The sequence below is a fragment of the Didymella exigua genome (assembly GCF_010094145.1).
Source record: "Didymella exigua CBS 183.55 unplaced genomic scaffold M421scaffold_10, whole genome shotgun sequence".
In the NCBI taxonomy this organism is placed as follows: Eukaryota; Fungi; Ascomycota; class Dothideomycetes; order Pleosporales; family Didymellaceae; genus Didymella; species Didymella exigua.
The window spans coordinates 924,046-944,140 of record NW_022984784.1 but is presented as its reverse complement, the minus strand read 5'-3'; the positions used below and the strand labels follow the sequence as shown (position 1 = coordinate 944,140).

Below are 20,095 nucleotides of genomic sequence, written 5' to 3'. Positions count from 1 at the left end.
AACCGATGCAGATACCGTAAACAGCCACCGATGCAGCTCCCACCGATGCAGCCTCCACCGCCGCCGCCGCCGCTCGACGCTCCTCCGCCGCCGCCGCCCAGCGCAGACGCACCGCCGCCGCCGCCGCCGCCGCCCGAGGACGAGTCGCTGCGGCCGGCGCTGCAGCCAAAGCGGGCCAAGAAGGGATGGGCGTCGCAGAACAAGCAGCCGCCGAGCATCGACGACCTGCTGCAGGCGAAGCGCGCAAAGGAGGCGGCGGCCGCCAAGCCCAGGTTCCTGTCCAAAGCCGAGCGCGCGCGCATCGCGCTGGAGAGGCAGCAGAAGGATCTCGATGAGGCGCGCAGGCGGGAGGGCGCAGACACTGGGCGAGCGGCCGCTGCGGTCCCCACGGGGCCGCGGGCGATGCGGCAGGAGACGCCCAAGGCATCGCGGGACGGGCGCGGCAGAGAAGCGGCGGCCGACAAGGCCGACAAGGCCGACAAGGCCGACAGGCAAGCGGCGCCGGACGCCGAGGCGGCGCTGGTCCGCACGCGCTACATGGGCGCGGCGCAGAAGCAGTCGACCTTCTCGGCGCAGAAGAAGCGCAAGCGCACGACGGAGAAGAAGTTCAACTTTGAGTGGAACGAGGACGAGGACACGAGCCGCGACTACAACCCCATCTACCAGCAGCGCGCCGAGGCGCATTTCTTCGGCCGCGGCAAGCTGGGCGGCTTCACCGACGACGCCAGCGCGCGCAGCGCGCAGCACTTTGTCGCGGCGCTGGCCGAGGCCGACCCCGAGTCCGGCCGCGCGCGCGCCGAGGCCGTCCTGGCCATGGAGCGCCGGCGCCGCGAGGACGGCTCGCGGGCGCAGCTCGACAAGCACTGGAGCGAGAAGAAGCTCGAGCACATGCGCGAGCGCGACTGGCGCATCTTCAAGGAGGACTTCAACATTGCCACAAAGGGCGGCGCGATCCCGAATCCCATGCGCACGTGGGACGAGGCGGGCCTGCCCGACTCGCTCATGCGCATCGTCGAGCGCGCGGGGTACACGGAGCCGTCGGCCATCCAGCGCGCGGCCATCCCCATCGCCCTGCAGTGCCGCGACCTGATTGGCGTCGCCGTCACGGGGTCGGGTAAAACGGCCGCCTTTGTGCTGCCGCTGCTCGTCTACATCAGCCAGCTGCCGCCGCTGGGCCCCGCGAACCGCAACGACGGGCCGTACGCCCTGATCCTCGCGCCGACGCGCGAGCTGGCCCAGCAGATTGACGTCGAGGCCAGGAAGTTTGCCGCCCCGCTCGGCTTCCGCACCGCCGTCATCGTCGGCGGCCACAGCATCGAGGAGCAGGCCTTCCAGATGCGCGACGGCGTCGAGATCATCATCGCGACGCCCGGCCGGCTCGTCGACTGCATCGAGCGCCGCGTGCTGGTGCTCTCGCAGTGCGCCTACGTCATCATGGACGAGGCCGACCGCATGATCGACATGGGCTTCGAGGAGCCCGTCAACAAGATCCTCGACGCCCTGCCCGTCGGCAACGAGAAGCCCGACGACGACCGCGCAGAGGACCCGGACGCCATGAAGCGCGGCCTCTACCGCCAGACGATGATGTACACAGCCACCATGCCCACCGCCGTCGAGCGCATCGCGCGCAAGTACCTGCGCCGCCCGGCCCTCGTCACAATCGGCAACGCCGGCGAGGCCGTCGAGACGGTCGAGCAGCGCGTCGAGTTTGTGCCCGGCGAAGACAAGCGCAAGAAACGCCTCGCCGAGCTCCTCTCCTCGGGCGCCTTTGCACCGCCCATCATCGTCTTTGTCAACATCAAACGCAACTGCGACGCCGTCGCCCGCGACATCAAACACATGGGCTTCTCCGCCGTCACCCTGCACGGCTCCAAAACCCAGGACCAGCGCGAGGCCGCCCTGCAAGCCCTCCGCGACGCGCGCGCAGACGTCCTCGTCGCCACCGACCTCGCAGGCCGCGGTATCGATGTCCCCGACGTGAGTCTCGTCGTGAACTTCAACATGGCGACTAGCATCGAGAGCTACACGCATCGCATTGGCCGTACGGGACGCGCGGGTAAGAGCGGTGTTGCGGTTACGTTTCTGGGGAATGAGGACACCGATCTCTTTTACGATCTCAAGCAGATGCTGAGTAAGAGCGAGATTAGCAAGGTGCCCGAGGAGTTGAGGAAACACGAGGCTGCGCAGCAGAAGGGGAGGAGGAAGGAGGGGAAGAGTGTGTTGACGTAGGAGGGGAAGAGTGTGTTGACGTGGGAGGAAAAGAGTGTGTTGAAGTGGGAGGGAAAGAGTGTGTTTACGTGGGAGGGGGCGGATAATTGAATAAATGAATTGAACGGAATCGATCAACGTCCCATGGCCGGTAAGAGGAGAGAAAGAGCATAGCATTCGCCCTGTCGCGTACTTGTATTCCCTTCCTGCCTCGCTGCCTCTCCTCGCTGCCTCTCCTCCCTTACCTGGTGCAGAGTAGAGTAGAGAATACAGTACAGACGCACAGCCAAATCACGCAGTCAGACATGTCTTGCGTACCTCGTCGTCACACCGAACTCACCTCTCCCAACTCACCTCCCCAACTCACCTCCCCCTCCCCCTCCCTGGCAATACATGCTCGGCCTCTTAACCCGCACACCAACCACCCGCCCATCCGCCGACACGAAACGCGTCGCCCAAACCCCCTCAGCACGAGACCCGCGACCTCGCCGCAACACGCCGCTGCGGCCGCGTACGACCTCGCACAGCACGCCAAGCTTACAACCAGTGCTGAGCCAGCCAGGCCGCGCCAGCCGGGCTGCGCGCGATCGTGCGCGGCCATCGGCGCTGCGACTTTTGTGCGCCGCGCCTGGTCGGCGGGTCGGCGTGTCGAGAGCGCGGTTGCGCTGCGAAGTGGGAATTGGATTAGAGATCAGGGCCGGGATGGGGTGGCATTGGCCACGCGAGCGAGCACGTGCGCGGCCCAGTGCCGAGTGCGCGGGTCGAGTGCTTTGTACCTGTGGACGTCCTGCGTGGTGCTGGTTGCTGGCCTGAGTTGACGGTTGTGCGAGGGTGGTGGTGCGCTGTCTTGTTAGCACCGGAAGAGGCGTTGAGGTTTGTGCTGTCTGTCTCTCTGTCTCTCTGTCTGTCTGTCTGTGGTGGTGAGTGATCGTGATGGTGCACGGCAGAGACCGAGACATGCATGACATTAATTATTGCACTTCGTAACGCGCAGAAGCCCACCACAGGGCAGTCGTGCAATGCTCGGCCCGTCTCGCAGCCTCAGCGACATAGGGCTCGCCGTTCCGAGCGCGCAGAAGACGGTGGTGGATCGCCTCGCTTGCGTGCAGCAACTTAGCCGGGACAGGAAGGCACGAGCCCAAGGCATATTCCTTCGCCTGGACCTGCATTTTCATCCCGCGCAGAAGAATCCAAGGGATTTGGAACACTTGGTGATGGCGAACAGACGCTGTAGATACAAGGGCGGTCTTGCTGAGACAAGAGCGCTGTGCCTGGCTGATTTGGGCGTCGTACCATGCGGTCCGAGACGCTTTTGGGCGCTGCTGATGCAACCGAGGGTGCTGAGCGTCGCACGGCTCTCGTACCGTGTCGTTCGGGAGGTGGAGACTCGAGGTCGGATCGCAGCATGAGAGTAATCCTTCCATTAATCTTCGCGGCCTCGACCATTGGTGGTGGACCGTCAGGGTGGAGTGCAAGGCAAGCAATGTACCTGCGTGGTGGATGGAGGATGCTGCATCATCGGCAATGAGTCCGTCGCCGCTGGCAACAAGTTTGTCGCTGCTGGCAATAAGTCTGTCGCTGCTGGCAAGAAGTCTGTCGCTGCTGGCAATAAGCCTGTCGCTGCTGGCAATAAGCCTGTCGCTGCTAATAGCCTTCTCACGTTGACTGTCGGAGAGATTCCGGCGTCAGCCGGCAGCCTTTCGAGGATCGACTCTTTGTTAACGGCTCTGCTGGGGTGGTGCAGTAGATTGCGTCTTTGGTAATTATTATTGTTCGTACGGAGCGACCGCAAGCTCCGACGATTCTCCGCAATACTTCGCCGACGCGGGTGCCGGTCGTGAAATGGCACCCAGGACTCGAGCAAAGACGTCTGATGCAAGGTAGCGCGACAGCATGAAACTCACATCTCACTATCAAGATGAAGCATGAAGCGCGAGTCGTGAGTGATGAGGCGCGAGCACACGCCTCGTCTATCGCTCGAGCCTACTCAGCCTTGAATGATAGATAACAAGGGCGTGCACGGGCTGGCGTCTTCGAGAACCGTGGAGCAGGCGCCACAAGACGCAACGAGGCTCGAAATCGCAGGTCCCAGTGGGTGTGGCACGCGTGAAGACGCCAGTCCACACGCAATTCGTGGGTGACAGTTGACGTTCTATGGTTCGCTATCGGCGCACGCCGCACGACGCTGCGCTGATGACAGTGGAGGCACTGAGCCTGGCGGGACCTGCTTGGACCCGACGCCTCCAAGACATTGGCCAACTGTCGCCATCGACCTTGCGCCTCCGGGGCCACAGAGCGGCCGTGTTGACCGGCGCTCTCGTGGGCGGCGTACACAGCAAGTGTCGCGCAGACTGGCAGTCCAACCCACTCCCCTCTCGTAGGCATGTCTCCAATAATGCGGAGCGTCTGCTGCCGTTGCATCACGGCCCAGTGACAGATAGGCAGGGCCCGCCGCCCTAGCCCAAATGCCCTCCCACCCCGGCGCCTAAGATCACTCAAGTCTTACCGTCTCGTAGACCCCTGGTCAGTTCCCCCCGGTCATTCCACTGGACTGTAAAATAGGTCTGGGTCCCTGCCATCTGGGCGTCAGCACGACAGACGACTTTATCTCCCAAGCCTTTCAACGAGAACGAGCGCGACGACCCACGCTGCACTGCAGCAACACTACCCGAGCTTGCAGCGCCCGCTGTTGTTCTCTTTGGCTCACATCCGGACTTGCTGCTGTCATCCACAATGGTCGTCGACGACGACATGTACGGCACCGAAAAGAGCTTTGGAAGGGGATCGCAAAACTCAGATTACTATGGCGAGAGCTCCGCGCGTCGAGGCGGGATAGCTATGAGGGTGCTGGACAGTTTCAAGAGGGATCCCAACTCGGTTTTGCCGCTGAAAGGAGGCTCGGGCGTCGATGGAACCGTCTACGATGTCGAGCAGGCGGCGGCGAACACGGCGAGCTCACCACTGGCACGGAAGCTAAAAGGCCGTCACTTGCAGATGATTGCGATCGGAGGCTCAATAGGTATGCACTTTGACTACGCGAGTCACGATGCACTGTTAAACTTCTGTCAGGTACGGGTCTCTTCGTCGGTTCGGGTCAGGCACTAGCCAATGGTGGGCCAGCAGCGCTAGTGATAGCGTACTGCTTGGTTGGTATCATGCTGTACTGCACCGTCCATGCCCTGGGTGAGATGGCAGTCTTGTTCCCCGTTGCTGGTTCCTTCTCGGCCTACTCGACTCGCTTCATCGACCCGGCGTGGGGGTTTGCCATGGGATGGAACTATGCTCTGCAATGGCTCGTCGTCCTGCCGCTTGAAATCGTTGCTGCGACTTTCACTATCGAGTACTGGACCAAGGACGACCACATCATCGACAACAACATCTACGTTACCATCTTCTTAGTCCTCATCGTCATCATCAACCTGTTTGGTGTCAAAGGGTACGGCGAGGCTGAGTTCGTCTTTGCCATCATCAAGATCACTGCCGTGATTGGGTTCATCATCCTCGGTATCATCATCAACATCGGTGGCGGACCAGATGGGGGCTACATCGGTGGCAAGTTCTGGCGCGACCCAGGGCCTTTCAACAAGCAGAACGGTTTCAAGGGCGTTTGCAGTGTCTTCGTGAACGCTGCCTTTGCCTTCTCCGGAACCGAGCTGGTTGGCCTGGCAGCAGCAGAAACCGCCAATCCTCGCAAGTCTCTTCCTACCGCTGTCAAGCAGGTCTTCTGGCGAATCTCCCTGTTCTACATTGTCTCGCTCACAGTCGTTGGTCTGATTGTATCGCAAGACAACCCGAACCTTCTGCAAAATAAGAATGGCGTCAACGCAGTCGCGTCTCCGTTCGTCATCGCAATCGAAAACGCCGGCATCCAAGGTCTTCCCTCCGTCTTCAACGCAGTCATCATGATCGCCGTGCTCTCCGTCGGCAACTCCTCCATCTACGGTTCCTCCCGCACCCTCGCCGCGCTCGCAGAGCAACACCAAGCGCCCAGGATCTTCGCATACATCGACCGCCAAGGCCGGCCTCTTGTCTCCATCGCCCTCGCGCTCAGCATCGGCCTCCTCGCCTACCTTGCCGGCACAGACGACAGCCTCCGCGACGACGTCTTCAACTGGCTTCTCGCCCTCTCCGCCCTCTCCTCTGTCTTCACCTGGCTCTCCATCTGCCTGTCGCACATCCGCTTCCGCAAGGGCTGGCGCGTGCAGGGCCACAGCCTCTCCGAGCTCGCCTTCCTCTCCCAGCCGGGGCTGATCGGGTCGTACATCGGGCTCCTCCTCAACGCGGTCGTGCTCATCGCGCAGTTCTGGGTCGCCTTTGCGCCGCTGGGCGAATACAGAGATCTGTCCACGAGCGTGCGGCTGCAGCGCTTCTTCAGCGTATACCTCGCGCTCCCCGTCACCATCGCCTTCTACATCCCGTACAAGCTGTACTACCGCACGAGCGTGGTGCGCAGCCACAACATGGATCTGCACACGGGCATTCGCGAGCTGAACATCGAGGTACTGATCGAGGAGGAGCGCGAGGAGCGCAAGAAGTGGCCGCGTTGGAAGAAGTTGTACAAATTCATGTGCTGACAGCCGCGAGCGCGTGCTCTTCCGCAGCGCCTCGGCGCAGTCTGTTCCTTGCAGCGTTCTCGCATCGCATTTCGTTTATCCGCGCCGGAGTTGATACCAGGCGGCATGCTCCCCGCATCGCGCAGCCTTTGCACGTTTTCTGTTGTACGCATTACTAGAGCAAGGAAAGTGTAGATAGGGAGAGACTAGGCGCAGCATTGGAATGGTAATGAAGCAGCTTCGACATTGCACATGCAGCATATACAGCATATACAAAGATGGCATTGCCCTAACGCGTCTTCCAACTCCCGACCGTTGCTCGTGATGCTGGCTCGCTAAAGCCCCGCCGACCGCGCCGAACCGCAAAAAGCAACGCGTTCCCGAATCGCCCTCGTCGAGGCTCGGACTGCAAAAAGAGGTCTTGCCCGGAATCGAACCGGGGTTGCCGGAAGATACTGAGGTGATCAGAATCCGGAGTGATAACCGCTACCTATTAGGAATTAGTTATCTCGTTGGATTGAGGAGATCAGGGCTTGCTTACACTACAAAACCATTGTGTTGTTTCATGGGATGCGTCAGAAATAGTATTAATATATTTACAATTAAAAATTAAATTCGTGGCATTTGTTGCTGTTTTCAGACCCCGGTGGCCACTCCAGATCCTTTTCGCTGGCGCGGGGCAAGCAGACTAGAACCGAGGATTCGGGAACACGAATGCTAGTCGAACATCTATAGTTGTTGTGTAGCTTTGAATGTTTCCCTTTCCCATCGTGGGAGCTCTAAAGCAAGAGCGAAAACACCAGTGTAGTTGACCACACCAAGTCTGCATCGATGTCGAGCTGTGGCTTCAAGGATAACCACTGCAACATTCGACGGAGTGAAGTGTGTCAAAGATGTAGTTCAGGACTCGGAACCTGGACATCGACACGCTTGAAAACGTGGATATCGCTTGGCGTAAAATGTAAAGCAGTGCTGTTGTGATGGAGAGAAAGCGTCAGAGTGGAATCCAGGCCTTATCGGGACACTTCGGCAAAGTACGATTTCTGGACCAGTGTGTGTCGGCTGCGAAGTTGGATTTCTCTCTGTGAAGTAGACGCGGGAGGACCTGGGGGTTTAGATAGGGGATAGCACTCTTTAATGTAAAGAAAATCCGGCTGCGATGGGGAAAGTGCGACTCTGATTACGTTGATATGGGCCGACTGCAGATAGTCTTTGACTCGTGTTTGGACTTCAACAAGCCTATTGAAGCATCCAAGGTTGATTGCGGCTCCATTTCGAATCGAGCCTTTCAAGACGATGCAAATTTCATGAAACCGAGTTGCATTGTGTGGTCGAGTAACATCACTTTGATGTGTCTTGAAGTGTGAATTATATGTAGTGCCCTTCATGATTATGTGCCCAATCAATATAAGTCTTGCGCTGGAAGTGGTGTTCTTTTCTTTCTTCTCCTCGTTTCAATGACCACCCAAGTCACGTAGAAATTCGATCTGACACTACACAAGGTCTAGTCTTTATCATGGGGCTGACGATGGGTTGCAGACGTTATGCATCCGACCCATTACTGCCTTCTTCAAATCCAATGCTCGATTGATGCTTGCGTTCGCAATGGTCATCCTGAGACGGCCGCGCCCATGCACAAATCCGACAGCGCGGTATACACCGCTACCATCCCAATAAGAAACACTGAATTGTCAAGCGTGACGGGCGAATACTTACTTCGCTTGCTAAAGGCATACACAACGTACATGGCTTATCTACAACTCGACCTGCTCATCGTTCGTGTGCGATGCCTTCCTCTTTGGCTCCATCTTGGAAGCCTGAATGATTAGTCTCCTGTAGTCGAGAACGGCCTGCTCCAGCTCTTTCCTCTTGAGCGCCTCGTGGTCTGAGTGCGCGACAAAGATGTTGCCGGGTCCGTACAGATACCGCCTGTGGTCCCCCTCGAGGTTGGGCACATCGGTGCCGTAGTTGACAGTCAGCTTTTCGAAGCCCTCGATGTCGCAGTCAATGTCAACTGGGCCGTATCCATTGCCACTCCAATCAAACTCCAAATCCCCACCCTGCTTTTGTGCGCGAGCCTTGACCTCCTTCGTCGCGTTGAGGATGAGGCCCTGGACGATCTTCGGTGTACCGGCCGCAAGACGTGTCGCAATCTTTGCGCTTGCTGTCTCGGCAACAACGTTGGCTGCTACACCGCCCTGGATGCGACCGAAGTTCATCGTGGTGTTGCCGTACTTCTCGCTCCAGGGCAGATGCTGCCTGAGCTCGAGCAACGCACTCAACGTCTCAGCCAAAATATCATTGGCGCTCACACCAAGCCATGGGTAGCCAGAGTGTGCGGCCCTGCCTGTGGCATGAATCTCAAAGCCCAGAATGCCCTTGTGTCCGCAGACCAGCTTGCCCTCGGTAGGCTCCCCAAAGATGACAATGTCATACTGAGGACGCTCCTCCCAGGCGCTGAAAGCCTTCATCCCCTCGCCGCCAGTTTCTTCTCCCACAACGAAGAGCAGCGAGATATCGTCGCGCAGCCACTTTGCTTCACCATCTTTGGCGAGACCCTTCACAGCCAAAATCTGCGCTGCGACACTAGCCTTTGCATCGACACTACCACGACCACCGATGATATCGGTGGTCTTGTTGTAATAATATGGCCAGAACGGGGGAACGGTATCGATGTGCGAGGAGAGGAGGATGGTGGTATCGCGCTTGCTGCCATACGCCAACAGGTTGTAGCGGTCTTTCGCGACCTTCTGCTTCTCTACGGTGAAGCCACTGTCTTTGAGGTACGATGCTAGCCAGGTGCCTACTTCGAGCTCATTGTCACTTATTGACTCGATTTCAACCAGCTTCTTGTGCAGTGACAGCAGCTCCTCTGAAGTTGAGTGGTCAAGCGTAGTGACGTCTGCGGAAGCTGGCTGCAGGCTCGCTGCATAGCTTCCGACGGCCAGCGACAGCAAAGACAGGTTCTGGAGAAGCATCTCGAAGGGCGGGGAGGCTGCGGCGCTTCAATTGAGTGGTGAAGACTGGAGGAGGGGAGCTGTAGATGTCGGTGCTTAAGCTCAAGCTTTGATCGCTTCGGCATGACGAGCGCCGAGCTCGCAAGTCCGTGACCTGCCTCCTTCGATCAGACAATCAACACCAACAACACACACATATTTCGACATTGTGTATCGCCTCGAAAAATCTCATTATACGATCTGAGGAAAAGGCAGAAGATCACCAGCATTCGCTTGATCAGTCACGCTCAGGACTGCACCCACGTTCGGACCGAACCATCTTCAGCCGCCGAGCAGTGTCGTCTACTGGCAATCCATTTCCACAGGCATGCCGTCCTTGTGCTTAATAGACGGAGGGCTCACAAGTCCTGTGGGGGAGTCGTCAGGAACTGCGGGGAGCGGCATAACAGCCGTCAGTTTAGGGGCAGCCTGCCAGGGGCTGTCCTCACAGGTCCATGTTTATGACATGTGCTTCTCTGCATTGCAAGTCAAACGTGGCTGATGGTATCGTAAGCATATGAGTAGATTACTCTGCGCCTACGACACAGCCCGCATCTACAACCTCTATCCCTGTGAAAGCATTGCTTACAGTCAGGGCTGAGGCCGTCACCACCGGTTGCCACCGTTAGCAGCCTCATAGAAAGCAAACCTCTTCCTCAGGCGACTCAAATAGTCTGTTCAGCCTGCCAAGTGCCGGTCAAAGTGCAATGGTGACGAGGCCTGTGAGTATCTCATGGCTTAGACGACGGCGGCGGCAAACTTGCCTCAGAAGAGTATGGTGGCGCCCGTAGACTCAAGAAGGACCTAACAACGTTTGGGCGATGCTGCGACGACAGGAGACAACAGGCCAATCACAATGAGTCTCCCAGAACGCGTAGGCATTCAGTCACGCTCATGATCCACTTGAGGAATCTCGATTTCCCCCTTGCACTTGGCATACCAGAAAACAGGCGCTGAGATTGATAATGAACAGGATTAATTTTATATGTTCGAACACGGCAGGAGCCGGATCGCCGTTGTGGGACCGGAACCTGATACCGCGAGCCGCGTGCGCTTTTGCCTCCACATCACCATGGACGACCAACATGCTCAGAGGTATTCGTCAATGCAAAATATGAGTATGCATGGTAGAACTGCAATTTTGGTACCCTTTTGCATGCATCCTGCAGCTTTCGCTGTACAGACGCAGCACTTTGCTTGACGGAGCTACCGAAACTCTATTTGCCTAATAGGACGGCTCAAACGGCGGGAACACGCGCATGACACTGACATTGGGATACCCGCGTCTGAGGTATACTGATTCGTCATTCGAGAATGCTTTGTCTAGCATTAACCCTGATGGCGGAGGCACTCTCCCGAATAACCCTCCCCGAGCCCCCGCCGATCTGACTACAGACTTGTATCAATCTCACCCGCAGACGAAGACATGAACGAAGACCAATGGGTGTCATTCACCGTGTTGTGCGTCAGAACGATGGGAGCCAGGAGGTACTGCAACACTCTCTCGTATATTGGAGCGACCTTCCGCTGACACGAACTGCAGTTCCCACCAGACTTTCTTGCGGAAACACGTCAACCGGAGATGATTATTGGCAACATTGCTGTCCAATTGATCGGTTCTCTGTTCTATTTCGCAAGGGCGTACTCTCGAGCCGCCATTACCAAAGCATGGCGGGCGGAGGACTACGTTCTTACTCTAGCTTGGGTAAGTCACATCAAGGCCTTGAACATGTCCGAACTCACGCTCAGCAGGTCTTCTGCACCGGGTACAGCGTCTGCCAGTATGGTCAGATCGACAATGGTTTTGGACGCCATGTCATCGCCACAATCATGGAGAATCCCCAGGCCCTGGTCACATCGCAGAAGTACGCGTATGCGGCACAGATCATACTCTCTCCGGCACTTGCGCTCTCGAAAATGAGCATTTGTCTCACATACCTGCGCATCTTCTACGTGGACAAGCATAGCCGCTACATGATGCAAGCACTGTTGGTCCTTCTCGTACTTTTGACGTTCCCGTTCATGTTTGCGAACGCCTTCCAATGCCGTCCGATTGAGGTGTACTGGACCGAGGGGCGCCCGGCCGGGAAATGCAGTCGCGATCTCTCAAGATTCTTCCTAACTGGGTCCCTCAACATCTTCGCCGACGTTGCGCTCATAGGCATTGTGCTGCCTCGTATTCTCGAGTTACAGCTGCATAAACGACAGAAGTGGGCCTTGACCGGCATAGTGCTTCTTGGCTCGCTCTCTGTCGTCGCTGGCATAGTCCGCACAGTGCGGCTGGGCACGTTGTTCTTAATGCCGGATTTCGAACCAAGCTGGGACTCGTACGATGTGTCGATCTGGACATCAACCGAGATCTATGTCAGTCTTTTTTGCGCTTCGGCGCCAGGTGTGAAGCCTGTTGTGGTCAAGATCTTACCCAAGATACTTGGATCATCTTTCTCCAGAGGTCGCACGCGAGCGACAGGAGGCACAAGGCAAGGGGGTACTGTCATCGAACTTGGCCTTGGATCCAAATGGAAGAGGACAACGATCGGCAGCACACGCACGCACAACAGCCGGCTGAGTGAAGCAGCACTAGCGACTGCTGATGGGTCATATACGGAAGTTGGAAGCGATGTAGATGCGCGCAGTCTGGCTGAAAGGAGCGATAAGCCGACCAGCGATGGCGGAAGCAGTCTGGGCGGCCACGTCCGCAAGACGAGCGAGATAACGATACACACTCGTGTCATGTAGGAACAATCCAATTCCGTAACGTCCAAACCTGCAACGCTTTCTCAAGGCCACACATTCTTCAGTGCCTCCTCCATTCGATGATCAGGTAAGGAGCAATGCGCTGGTAATGTTTTGGTGTATTTGTACGCACGGCGACAAACATGAACGCGAGCACCAGTCAAAACCCCCAGCACCTCTTCGCATCGAACAGGGCTATCATCCGACACACTCACACGCAAACACCGGTGTCTTGCATATGGGCCGTTATTAGGCAGTCTGACATGACCTTAAACAAGCTGGGACATGCAATGACTGAGACAAGGTGGGCTCTCTTTGTTCACGCAATCTACAAAATTACGCACGCTGCCCGTGGATACCATCAATCCCTATGGCATACTACAAGCCGTACCAACAGCTTTGCCCCCTTGATTTCTCCGCAATAACCCCCTGTCCAGCATATCGATTAGCCGCTGCCCTTCACCGTGTACCACACTTTGGCCACTTATCATAGGCTGCCTCAGTCGCGGGTGTACAGCACCTGCAATATTTATTAAGCCCAACAGTCACGTTGACAGCATGGCCGACGACGCTACTTCGCACCCTAGCCGCTCCATCGTATATCATGAATGGTCCCCTACCGAGCGAACCCGGCTACAGGAACTAACTGATTGCTTCGACGAGCTGATCGAAATGGACGATGCACAGCTCAGCAGACTACGCGATGTTCGCATAGACCAAGACCTCCAGCTGCGGGAATTGACCGAACAAGAGACATTTCGTGCTGTGTATCGCGGTCTAAAGGACGACTATCAGGCGGTCGTGTCAGGGCCGCCTCAAGATGTGCCGTCAGGCCATTATACGGCATACGCCTAGACACACCTCGTGCTGAGACGGAGCACCTGTCTAGTACTGAGCACGAGCGTCTCAACACGGCGGCTCAAGCGCTCGTGCGCGCGAACCTGGGGACGTGCGGGTATGAGGTGATGAGGGGAACGCGCGAGCTTTTCGAGATGGTGGAGTGTGCTCGTGTTGCGCTCCGCGAGGACTGGGTTTTTGGCGGTGCGAGATGGTGATGGAATGGAGACGTGGGAGGGGTAATGGTATGTTTTTTTTAAGAGTGGGCTGGGTGATTGCTGACTTTGGTTGAGTCCCGCGTGAGATATTTATCGACTTATAGGCCAATGAGCTTGCGTGTCACTTCCAAGGTCTTTTTATATATTGACATCAGAGTTCCTTTATATACACCGACAACAATATCACGCCAGCTCAGGTCGTCAATGGCCTCATACGTGCCTTGGGTCGTGTCTCTATCCACCACACTATCTCGACATTGTGGACGAGCAATGGAGGATGGTTTTCACTGTCAGTGCGATCACCTTAGAATTGTGTGCAGAAGACCGTCGAACTCGACATTATGAGCGAGTAGTGGATGCCATTGTGCTCGGTCAGCACGAGACAGTCCACGATCAATGGAGACTCAGACATGGCTCTCACCACAACATGCGATACTTTTAAGAAAGACTCCCTTGAATATCCCATCACTCATCCGGTCATCCCACGCAACAACACACCCATAGTCTCTCGCCAAACTATAACTTGTCTCCGAAATGGTTTTGTTTTCCTCCACCAAGAAGATCCCACACGAGGAGGCTCTCTCCCACACACCCGCACAAGTCCAGCTCTTGCCCGACACAGCTCGGCCCTCAGTGCGGCACGACTCGCTCTCCCCAAGCGCCGGTGCTGCGCAGGACGAGTACACACACCCAGCCACCGACGCGCACGGCCACGGCATCTGGGTGTGCTGCTGCGGGCACGACAACACGCTCGTGCACCGCGCAGGCGCACATCCCTTCTGCAAGCTGGCCTGCGGAAAGTGCGCACACATCCTATGCCAGCACTGCCTGACGAGCGCCATCGTGACGCCGCTCAGCGATGCGCGCCGCGCTGCCATGGCGGCACTGGAGCTGCCCAAGCTGCGCGGCATCGTCGAGACGCTGTTCCAGGTCTGCCCGCACTGCGGGCTGTCGTTCCAGGCGCAGATGTGCGCGCCGGATCACAGTGGCGAGCGGCTGGTGTGGGCGCCTATTGTGTCGCACTCGCACTCTGAGCTGTGTGCGTGCGGTGCGGCGGCTAAGGCGGAGTGGTTGAAGTTTGTTGTCGGGGACGCGATGGCGTACTGTCTGCATCCTGCGTGGGCGCTGCATGCGCTTAAGAATACGCGGGTTGAAGAAGGGCTCCAGATGGGCCGGTTGGAGCCTGCTGGTTCTGTGCGGGAGGTGCCTGAGATGAAGGCGGAGGGCGCAGGGTGTCGTCGAGCGCGAGGTTCGGAGACGGTGTTGGGGCATTCGGATTCTCTTGCACAGTTCAAGGCTCGCCCGTTTAACAACACGCATCCGGATGGCCGTTCGCAACAGGAGGTCGAGCAGTCGTATCCCATCGACCTGTCCGTGCAGAATGCGAGCTCAGTCCGCCAGCCCCTTCGTCGACGACCGGAGAGGCTGGGGCTGGTGCAGCATCATGGTCTCAAGCGCTCTGGCGCGGTGCGCGGTGGCCGCACACCTCGTTCGGGGGCTCTTGACACGCCTCGTTCAGGTGCCATCAACACTTCTCGTTCGGCTGCCATCAACACGTCTCGTTCGGGTGCCATCAACACTTCTCGTTCGGCTGCCATCAACACTTCTCGTTCGGCTGCCATCAACACACCTCGCTCTGCCGTTACTCGGTACCCTCGCGCGGAAGCGCATGCGGAGGCTCCAATCCTTTCCCCCAGCGCACACTGCTCGCCCCCCAGGCGCTGGATGAGGAGCAGTGGCTGCGTGCGCAGCAGTTGATGCCAGGGGAGAAGATGTGAATCATATGAGCGGGGCGCCTGAAGGGGTTCTATGGCGTGGGATTACGATAGAATTAAGTTGGCAGATAAAAAAGGGGGGCAGGAGTATAGTTGCGGCAGGAAATATAGACTAAAATGTTTTCAAGGTTGGTGTATCCAAGTTGCTGTAATGTGGGGAGTAATAACCGGATTTAAATCCTCTAACGGGCAGTCTGCCTCACACTGCATCCGCGTGATCGATCGGTGGTATCTTGATGCTATTCTGCTCGGCGCTTGACGCGTTCATTGTAGTCACGCACCATTTCCGCAGCGCCTTGGAGATCCTCCTCCGGCAGCCAGTCGTGTCTGTCCTCGTATCCGTCCCACTTGACGAGATAGAGCTTGCGCCCGTGTTCGTCGAGGAAATGCTCGAAGATGGCCTCGACAACGTACTCTTCGGCGTCGTGGTCGTCTTTGGCGTCGTGGTCGTCTTTGGTGTCGTGGTCGTCTTTGGAGTCGTGGTCGTCTTTGGTGTCGTGGTCGTCTTCGACGTCGTGGTCGTCTTCGACGTCAGCTGCTGGCTCTTGCAGCATTAAATGGCCGGCTGGTGGAATGCTTTCTGTCCTGCGGCGCTTGCCGCGGTGTCCATCGCCGTCGTCCGAGTCGATTGACTGAGCGGCTTCGGATTGGACCGACTGAGCGTCTTGAAAGTGCACTGATTGACAGTCTTCAGATATGTCTGGCACTTCGAGATGGCCGCGTCGCTGCGCTGGTGACAGCGGTAGGGCGCTGTTGGCGACAAAGGCCGAGCGCATGAGATTGGGCGACACAGGTTGGGACATTCGGTCCTCGTCTGCGCTGACAGTCTCGTCCGTCTCCTCGAGCGGCGTCGACAGCGTCTGGTCTTGCTGCATCTCGCGAGGAGACGAGACCAGCCCGTCTCCTCCGCCTCGTCCGCCCCTCGCTCGCCGGCCAACCCTTCCTCTCGTTCGCCCTCGCCCTCGCCCGCGTCCCCGCGCCGTGGGCAGCGCCGAGTCGACGACCAACCCGCCCAGCATGCGGCTGCCTCGCCCGCGCCCACTGCCGGCGACGCGCGCGTTCGTGGCCATGCGGCGCCTGACCTGCTCCTCCGCTTCCACCCTGTCAGCCACGGCCTGCGCCTCAGCCTCGATGCGGAACTGCTCGTTCTCGAAGCGCTCCAGCTCGCGCGGGCTCACATAGTGCAGAATGCGGCTCGCGTCCACCGTCTGCACCGTCTGCACCGCAGTGCCGTCTCGGATCACCTCGACCAGGTAGAAGTTGCGCCCGATGCCGTCCTCGGTCTGGCGGCGCTCCAGGATGCGCGTGCGGGCGTCGGGCAAGGGGCAGTCGGAGGGCGCCGCGGGCGTGACTGCGACGGGCGCCTGGCGAAGATGCCAGATGTTGTCGTAGATGGCCGGCGGGGGCGCGTACGTCTCCCATTGCCACTACACGCGTCAGCATGAGAGCCACGCCACGCCGTACATGCACGCAGTCTTACAATCATCGTCCTGCCGCGACCGCGACCGCGACCGCGACCACGAGGACCTCTCGCCGACATGCTCGGCAACGTCGTGTGCGCGTTTCCAACAGCGCAGGCAGACAGAAGCTATGCGAGCGCCGTGACAACGACGAATTGCTGCTGTGTCGCGTCATGGCGAGTCATCGTGTGTGAAGACGCTTCGCGCGCGAAGTCCCGTGTTGACAATTCAGGCGCTGACATAATCACTTGACAGCCGTGACGTTTTAACTTTCACCTCCACACAGCATGCATGCATCCATCGCCACGGTTTGGCCTTGTTATACACCATCGCAGCCTGCAATGGCCCTCGATATAGCTCTGCACACGCCCACCTTGCTTCGCTGTGAAAACATTGCCTTGTCCTGGGCGCTGCTGTGTCGTGGTCATCTCGTAGCATCAACTTTATTTTGTACATCCCTACGCAGATCACGAACCAGCCCAGTCGTGTGTAAAGCTTAGCATTCACCTGCATGTCTGACTAATGTGTGGCACCCACTCACGGCCCAATCATCGCTCTTTCCTTCCGCTAGCTGCATCACCGCAGCATCACCGCAGCATCACCGCAGCATCACCGCAGCATCAGTCAGCGACATGGCGGTACGCCCAGCTCAGGGCACTCAAGAGGAGACTGATCGCAGAATGCAAGCCTTTCGAGCTTCCACCATCTCCCAGCCTTGAGCGTGACGCTCCTCGTTCAGTTCCTCGACTACAGCTCGCTCTAATCTAGTACCAGCCAACATGCCAGAGCCTTCTCTCGGCTGCCAGATTGCACCCCACTATGAGCGTGAACAGTGGCCGTACGGCAGCGACAGCGACAGCGACACTACTGGCACTGAGAGCGAGCCTGAGAGCCCACCGCAAGAGGGGCCCGTTAACGATGCATTGGCTATCGAGAAGGCAGAGACACAACACTCGCGTGGCATCACCCCGGCTCTGTCCAAGATCAACACCCAGCGATCGAGACGCAGGAGTAGTGCCGTCCCACAGCCTGCGGTTGGCTTTTGGCACTGGCAGATGGTAAGATCTGCTCAGGTTCAGATATCGTCAAGCTGACCCGCCAGGCTGGCGTGCGACTACATGTGCTCAAGCTGTGGCTTCGAACGAGTAAGCGATCACACGAGCTTCAAGAATGCCTAGACTGACCGTGTCCAGACCTCATCCTGGCAGTCGCCATCATGGCTCTCCTGTGCCTCTTCTGGGGCGCCCTATTCCGCCAAACCGACAACGTGAAGCACCTCAGGATCCTCGTGGTCGACTTCGACGGCCAAATCGCGCCATACACTGACGTGACTCCATTCGTTGGCCCTTTTGTCACCAGAGCGATCCACAATATGACAGCAGCAGGCGGCAGCATGCCGACGTACACCCTCATATCGCCCGAGGACTTTGACAACGACCCACTCAAAGTTCGAGAAGCCGTGTATGACATGCACGTCTGGGCTGCAGTAGTCATCAACGCCAATGCGACTGCGCTCTTGGACTCCGCCATCAGACAGGGCAACGCTAGCTACGATCCCGCTGGAGCGTGTCAGGTCATCTACAGCACAGCCCGTGACCAGACAGTAGCATCATCGGACATTGTCCCAAGCCTGACTACGCTCCAGAAACGTGTCGTCTCCACATTTGGTGCTTCATGGATCCTCCATCTCCAAGACGACTTGCCAAATCTCCGCATCAATGACGCGCCGCACGCATTGTCCCCTGGCATCGAATTCACAACCTACGACTTGCGTCCCTTTGGCCCGCCAATCGCCACACCCGCAGTCAGCATCGGCCTGATTTACCTGATCATCATCTCCTTCTTCAGCTTTACCTTCTTCCTGCCGATCCACATGAAGTACCTCTCGCCAAAGGGCCATCCACCGCTCCTCTTCCACCACCTCATCGCCTGGCGCTACATCGCCACCGTCATGAGCTACTTCTTCCTCTCCCTGGTATACAGCTTCGTCAGCCTGGCGTTCCTCATGCCCATGTCCAATCAGCCAGCAAGTCACGTCTGGCCAGCCAATAACGCCAATGCATACAGGCACGGTACATTCGTCGTGTACTGGATGGGCAACTGGGTGGGCATGATTGCGTTCGGCCTGGCGAGCGAGAACATGGCCATGCTGCTCGGCACGCCCTGGACCGCACTCTGGCTCATCTTCTGGGTCATCAGCAACGTCGCGACGGGCTTCTACGCGCTCGATCTCGCGCCAGGCTTCTACAAGTGGGGCTATGCGTGGCCAATGCACAACAGTAAGCCCCCAACTCCTGGTCCCTTCTGCAAGCTGAACCACTGACACAACGTAGTCGTTGAGCTCACACGCTCCACGCTGTTCGACCTCCAGCAATCCCATGTCGGCCGCAACTTCGGCGTCCTATTCGCGTGGGTCGCCATCGACACCCTCCTTTTCCCCGCGTGCTGCTACTTCATGCGCTGGAACACTGCGCGAGCGAAGCGCAACGCTGCAAAGGCCGAGGCGGATTGGCATGCGAAGATGGACAGAGCGCGGGCGGAGCCGAGTCTTATGGCACGCGTCACCACACTGGGCAGCCGCAGGGATGGCGGTGCAGGACGGGGGGAACGCGAAATGACGGCCTGAGACGCGACGTGCTGGTTTCAAACATGCTAATCACCTTGAACTACGAGTCGAACATAGCTGCATACAAACAATGGCGTAAATCCACCATTCAAACCACGCATGTTTGCCCGTCCCACCGAACCCGACCAAGCCGCGTGTCGTGACCCACTGTCCGCTGACGAAAGTCCTATGGCATCTCGAAGCACTCGGCACAGGGCCAGCTCTTCCACAGTGTAATAGTCTTCTTCGACACCAGTCGCAGACACACCCACCATCCGGGGGGACGCGGGCACCAGTTCTAACGCGCAACCCTGCCGCCCCCGCATTCCAGACGCGGCTCAGATGTCCATCACAGGCATTGAATAGATCCTCGTTTCAGTCGTCCAGGATATGACCGCGGGCGACAGTGCGTTGAATCGCGCACAGAGCGCGGCTGTTGCACGCCATCGCTACGGTTCCGGGCGTTGTGGATGCACTGGAGGATATATCTCGGTTCTCTTCCCGAATGCCGATGTGCGGGTGGTAGCTGGGAACCGTTCGTGCCGTGGACTTGTTAGGGGTTATTGTGACTGGTGTGATGCTGGAGGTGGAGATGGAGATGGAGGTGGAGATGGAGATGGAGATGGAGGTGGAGATGGAGATGGAGATGGAGGTGGAGGTGGAGGTGGAGATGGAGATGGAGATGGAGATGGAGATGGAGATGGAGA

The 20,095-nt window shown here is 58.0% G+C and overlaps 9 protein-coding genes and 1 pseudogene across 10 annotated transcripts in view; 6 read left to right on the top strand and 4 right to left on the bottom strand.

The window, feature by feature from the left end:
• Positions 1–30: 30 nt before the first annotated feature.
• On the top strand, positions 31–2,229 carry M421DRAFT_60177 (DEAD-domain-containing protein; the record flags this gene model as incomplete). Its single annotated transcript, XM_033595760.1, has 1 exon — positions 31–2,229. One exon carries the CDS (start codon positions 31–33, stop codon positions 2,227–2,229), a length of 2,199 nt encoding a protein of 732 aa, XP_033450135.1.
• Positions 2,230–2,892: 663 nt separating this feature from the next.
• On the bottom strand, positions 2,893–3,654 carry M421DRAFT_4311 (uncharacterized protein; the record flags this gene model as incomplete). The annotated part of the gene is made up of 2 exons (XM_033594623.1): positions 2,893–3,120; positions 3,502–3,654. 2 exons carry the CDS (start codon positions 3,652–3,654, stop codon positions 2,893–2,895), a joined length of 381 nt encoding a protein of 126 aa, XP_033450134.1.
• A 936-nt stretch (positions 3,655–4,590) lies between these two features.
• Positions 4,591–7,113, top strand: M421DRAFT_419653 (amino acid permease). The gene is made up of 2 exons (XM_033592207.1): positions 4,591–5,227; positions 5,278–7,113. The coding sequence occupies exons 1-2, from the start codon at positions 4,942–4,944 to the stop codon at positions 6,780–6,782; spliced, it is 1,791 nt and encodes a 596-aa protein (XP_033450133.1). The 5' UTR covers positions 4,591–4,941; the 3' UTR covers positions 6,783–7,113.
• A 66-nt stretch (positions 7,114–7,179) lies between these two features.
• M421DRAFT_t55 lies at positions 7,180–7,260 on the bottom strand (annotated as a pseudogene). Its single transcript has one exon. The product of its transcript is annotated as a tRNA-OTHER (tRNA).
• An 828-nt stretch (positions 7,261–8,088) lies between these two features.
• M421DRAFT_419652 (Zn-dependent exopeptidase) lies at positions 8,089–9,799 on the bottom strand. Its single transcript, XM_033592206.1, has one exon. It carries the CDS (start codon positions 9,737–9,739, stop codon positions 8,516–8,518), a length of 1,224 nt encoding a protein of 407 aa, XP_033450132.1. The 5' UTR covers positions 9,740–9,799; the 3' UTR covers positions 8,089–8,515.
• Positions 9,800–10,841: 1,042 nt separating this feature from the next.
• On the top strand, positions 10,842–12,528 carry M421DRAFT_419651 (uncharacterized protein). Its single transcript, XM_033592205.1, has 3 exons — positions 10,842–11,245; positions 11,301–11,462; positions 11,510–12,528. Exons 1-3 carry the CDS (start codon positions 11,198–11,200, stop codon positions 12,494–12,496), a joined length of 1,197 nt encoding a protein of 398 aa, XP_033450131.1. The 5' UTR covers positions 10,842–11,197; the 3' UTR covers positions 12,497–12,528.
• Positions 12,529–13,987: 1,459 nt separating this feature from the next.
• Positions 13,988–15,434, top strand: M421DRAFT_132042 (uncharacterized protein). The gene has a single exon (XM_033587389.1). It carries the CDS (start codon positions 14,083–14,085, stop codon positions 15,304–15,306), a length of 1,224 nt encoding a protein of 407 aa, XP_033450130.1. The 5' UTR covers positions 13,988–14,082; the 3' UTR covers positions 15,307–15,434.
• Positions 15,435–15,562: 128 nt separating this feature from the next.
• M421DRAFT_91652 (uncharacterized protein) lies at positions 15,563–16,863 on the bottom strand (the record flags this gene model as incomplete). The annotated part of the gene is made up of 2 exons (XM_033597964.1): positions 15,563–16,750; positions 16,804–16,863. 2 exons carry the CDS (start codon positions 16,861–16,863, stop codon positions 15,563–15,565), a joined length of 1,248 nt encoding a protein of 415 aa, XP_033450129.1.
• A 761-nt stretch (positions 16,864–17,624) lies between these two features.
• M421DRAFT_131915 (uncharacterized protein) lies at positions 17,625–19,594 on the top strand. The gene is made up of 3 exons (XM_033587387.1): positions 17,625–17,928; positions 17,977–19,062; positions 19,117–19,594. The coding sequence occupies exons 2-3, from the start codon at positions 18,000–18,002 to the stop codon at positions 19,407–19,409; spliced, it is 1,356 nt and encodes a 451-aa protein (XP_033450128.1). The 5' UTR covers positions 17,625–17,928; positions 17,977–17,999; the 3' UTR covers positions 19,410–19,594.
• Positions 19,595–19,850: 256 nt separating this feature from the next.
• Positions 19,851–20,095, top strand: part of M421DRAFT_419649 (uncharacterized protein) — a 580-nt gene continuing 335 nt past the window's right edge. Inside the window, exon 1 of the mRNA XM_033592204.1 lies at positions 19,851–20,070. Within this exon, the coding sequence (XP_033450127.1) occupies positions 19,981–20,070 (90 nt within the window). The 5' untranslated portion in view covers positions 19,851–19,980. The remainder of the gene's footprint in view (positions 20,071–20,095) is intronic.

Bases quoted from the DNA above. Each gene is read 5' to 3' on its own strand.
- M421DRAFT_419653 (XM_033592207.1), top strand. From the start codon at position 4,942: ATGGTCGTCGACGACGACATGTACGGCACCGAAAAGAGCTTTGGAAGG. The intron at 5,228-5,277 runs GTATGCACTTTG...AACTTCTGTCAG, and splicing joins TGCGATCGGAGGCTCAATAG to GTACGGGTCTCTTCGTCGGT.
- M421DRAFT_419652 (XM_033592206.1), bottom strand. From the start codon at position 9,739: ATGCTTCTCCAGAACCTGTCTTTGCTGTCGCTGGCCGTCGGAAGCTAT.
- M421DRAFT_419651 (XM_033592205.1), top strand. From the start codon at position 11,198: ATGGGTGTCATTCACCGTGTTGTGCGTCAGAACGATGGGAGCCAGGAG. The intron at 11,246-11,300 runs GTACTGCAACAC...CACGAACTGCAG, and splicing joins AGAACGATGGGAGCCAGGAG to TTCCCACCAGACTTTCTTGC. The intron at 11,463-11,509 runs GTAAGTCACATC...CACGCTCAGCAG, and splicing joins ACGTTCTTACTCTAGCTTGG to GTCTTCTGCACCGGGTACAG.
- M421DRAFT_132042 (XM_033587389.1), top strand. From the start codon at position 14,083: ATGGTTTTGTTTTCCTCCACCAAGAAGATCCCACACGAGGAGGCTCTC.
- M421DRAFT_131915 (XM_033587387.1), top strand. From the start codon at position 18,000: ATGGCTCTCCTGTGCCTCTTCTGGGGCGCCCTATTCCGCCAAACCGAC. The intron at 19,063-19,116 runs GTAAGCCCCCAA...GACACAACGTAG, and splicing joins TGCGTGGCCAATGCACAACA to TCGTTGAGCTCACACGCTCC.